Source organism: Galeopterus variegatus, unplaced genomic scaffold, assembly GCF_000696425.1.
Source record: "Galeopterus variegatus unplaced genomic scaffold, G_variegatus-3.0.2 Scaffold3852, whole genome shotgun sequence".
NCBI classification, from domain to species: Eukaryota; Metazoa; Chordata; class Mammalia; order Dermoptera; family Cynocephalidae; genus Galeopterus; species Galeopterus variegatus.
In genome coordinates, this window is record NW_007729963.1 from 290,439 (window position 1) to 292,807 (window position 2,369).

The window sequence follows — 2,369 nt, forward strand, 5'->3', positions numbered from 1 at the left end:
CACCCGGTGAGCGGGAACCGGCCTCCACATGGGATCCGAACCCTCGGCGGGAGCGCCGCCACGCTCCCAAGCGGCACACTCTCCAGTGCGCCACCGGGCCGGCCCTCAAATCTGTCATTTTTGCATGTCTGAAATGTTCCCATCAAACTTAAAAAAAAAATGTTGGCTCCTCAAGGAAAAATGTACAGTTGGAACTAAAAATATTCAGCAGAAGAAAAATGCAGGACTAAATGGATAATCATCTTTGATGATCAATCCCATGTCTAAAATTCCTTTGCTTTCAGAAGAACGAGCCAGAATTTATTCCTCAGACAGTGATGAGGGATCAGAAAATAAAGCTCAACGATTACTCAAAGCAAAGAAACTCACCAGTGATGAGGCAAGACCAAATCTATTCAATTCTAGGGGTTTACCCTGTGCCCAGGAGCCAACTCCTAGGAATAAAAAGGACTTCACAGACCAGGAGCGCAGAGGAATGTCTACACGCTTCACCAAAATTCAGTGAGATAAATGCAGTAATAGGACTAGGAGTGGCCCAGAGAAGGGTCTGATACCTGTGCTAATGTGGGTCTTGGAAGGCTGCATGGAGGTGTTGAAGGAGTGGATGTTCACGGGCACGCAGGCCAGGTGGGGCATTCCAGGTAGATGGAAAGGCCCGTAAGGAAAGGCCCAGGGCCCTGTGACACCAATTCTCCTCTAGAAAACTACAAATAGTTCAGTGTGGGTAAAGCAAGGGGTCTATTGTGTTCATTATGAGAGGCTGGGTGTCTTTATTGTTTGGATATAATAGTAGTTGAGAGTTATTTCATTTCCATGTTGTTAAAGTATTTTTCCCTTAATTCTTTGTTTCCTTTTCCCCTTATAAGATCACAGGTACAAAGAAATTTTAAGCCTTAATTATGTAAGAGAATCATTGTTATTACCCATATGCCATATTAATTCATTCCATGTTTTCTGGACACTTATTCTCCTTTCTAGGTTCTAGAGATACAGAGAATAAACATTGTAATCACATAAATGTTTAATTAAACATTGGTCACTTGTGCATTTGTTTTCTCTCTCTACACACACACAAACACACACACACACCTTATATATTTAAAACTTTAAAAGCTTACTGAAAAAGCATGTAAAACACAAGCAACCCTTTTAAAAATCAACAGGCCTTCAAATACTGAATTTTAGACATGGAAAAAAGAAGTGAAGTACTGGCGAAGCAGAGAAGGGATTTTAAGTAATATGATAGGAATACTGGTCAGTATAGAATGAAAGTCCCTCCTGCGCTGACCACTGCCCAGGGGCAACTGTGCTGGGCAGCCAAGTTCTAATGTGAAGAGCTGGCTCCCCAGCTCAGAACTACTTTAGATAAATTTTCCAGGAATGTTTTATATTGATCTTTATATCTCATCTTTCATATCTGCTCAGGAGGTGAACCTTCCAGAAAGAAGAAAGCAGAAGAGGAAGAAGATGACTGAAGCATAAAATGTGCACTTATTGTTCATACTGTATTGTATTCAACAGTTGTTTTTAAAACAATGACGAAATGACTTATTTTGACTGAAATGAGTTGCTTTTGCATAATCCCAATTGTGAATAAAAAATGTTTAAAAGCAAGTTTGTGATGTTGGAAAATCCGTTTGTCCCAAACGAGGACATCATTTTGGTTACTGTTTCCTCTGGGGTAGGTCTTAGGTTTCAGTGCATTCCTGCTGCTCTGTCCCACCTGCTTCTTCCTGGCCCCAGCACAGAGGTCTGTGAGCTCAGGTGTGGAGTCTGGGATGTCCTCCTTCCTGCCTAGCTGGGCTCAGGCCCTTCTGTGCCCTGTAGTCCCCTTGGCATGGCATTAATTCCATTTACCACATGGCACTGTGATCTTAGAAGGGCAGGCACAGGAAGGCTCACTAGATGTAGGGGCTTTGGCAAGTGCTGCGTGGATCACATCAATTCTAGTCCTTAGAACACCTCGAAGGGCAGGTGCTGTTATATCCATTTTACAGATGTGGAGGCTGAGGTTTAATGAGCTTAAGACCTCTGTACAAAGCTTTTTCTTCTAGTAAAAACAGCTTTTTTTTCCTGAGACAAGAGTTAGGATGTTTCATGTAGAGCAGTCACAAGGCTGAGCAGATACATGGGTGACCTTATGGAGACAGATACCCAAAATATCTACCTGAGAGAAATGGGCACCACTAGGTTTAAGGAAAAGAACCACGGGAAACAAAATACAGTTGGCTCTCTCTATCTGTGGGTTCCATATCCACGGATTCAGCCAACAATGGATTGAAATATTTGGGGGGGGGGGGGGGGGGGGGGGGGGGGGGGGGGGGGGGGGGGGGGGGGGGGGGGGGGGGGGTGGGTGGGGGGGGGGGGCC

The 2,369-nt window shown here is 44.3% G+C and overlaps 1 protein-coding gene across 1 annotated transcript in view; it reads left to right on the forward strand.

Annotated features, from left to right (window-relative positions):
- Positions 1 to 1,614, forward strand: part of LOC103601730 (RNA polymerase-associated protein LEO1-like) — a 9,120-nt gene extending 7,506 nt beyond the window's left edge. The window contains exon 8 of the mRNA XM_008586151.1: positions 1,426 to 1,614. Within this exon, the coding sequence (XP_008584373.1) occupies positions 1,426 to 1,475 (50 nt within the window). The 3' untranslated portion in view covers positions 1,476 to 1,614. The remainder of the gene's footprint in view (positions 1 to 1,425) is intronic.
- The last annotated feature ends 755 nt before the right edge of the window (positions 1,615 to 2,369 follow it).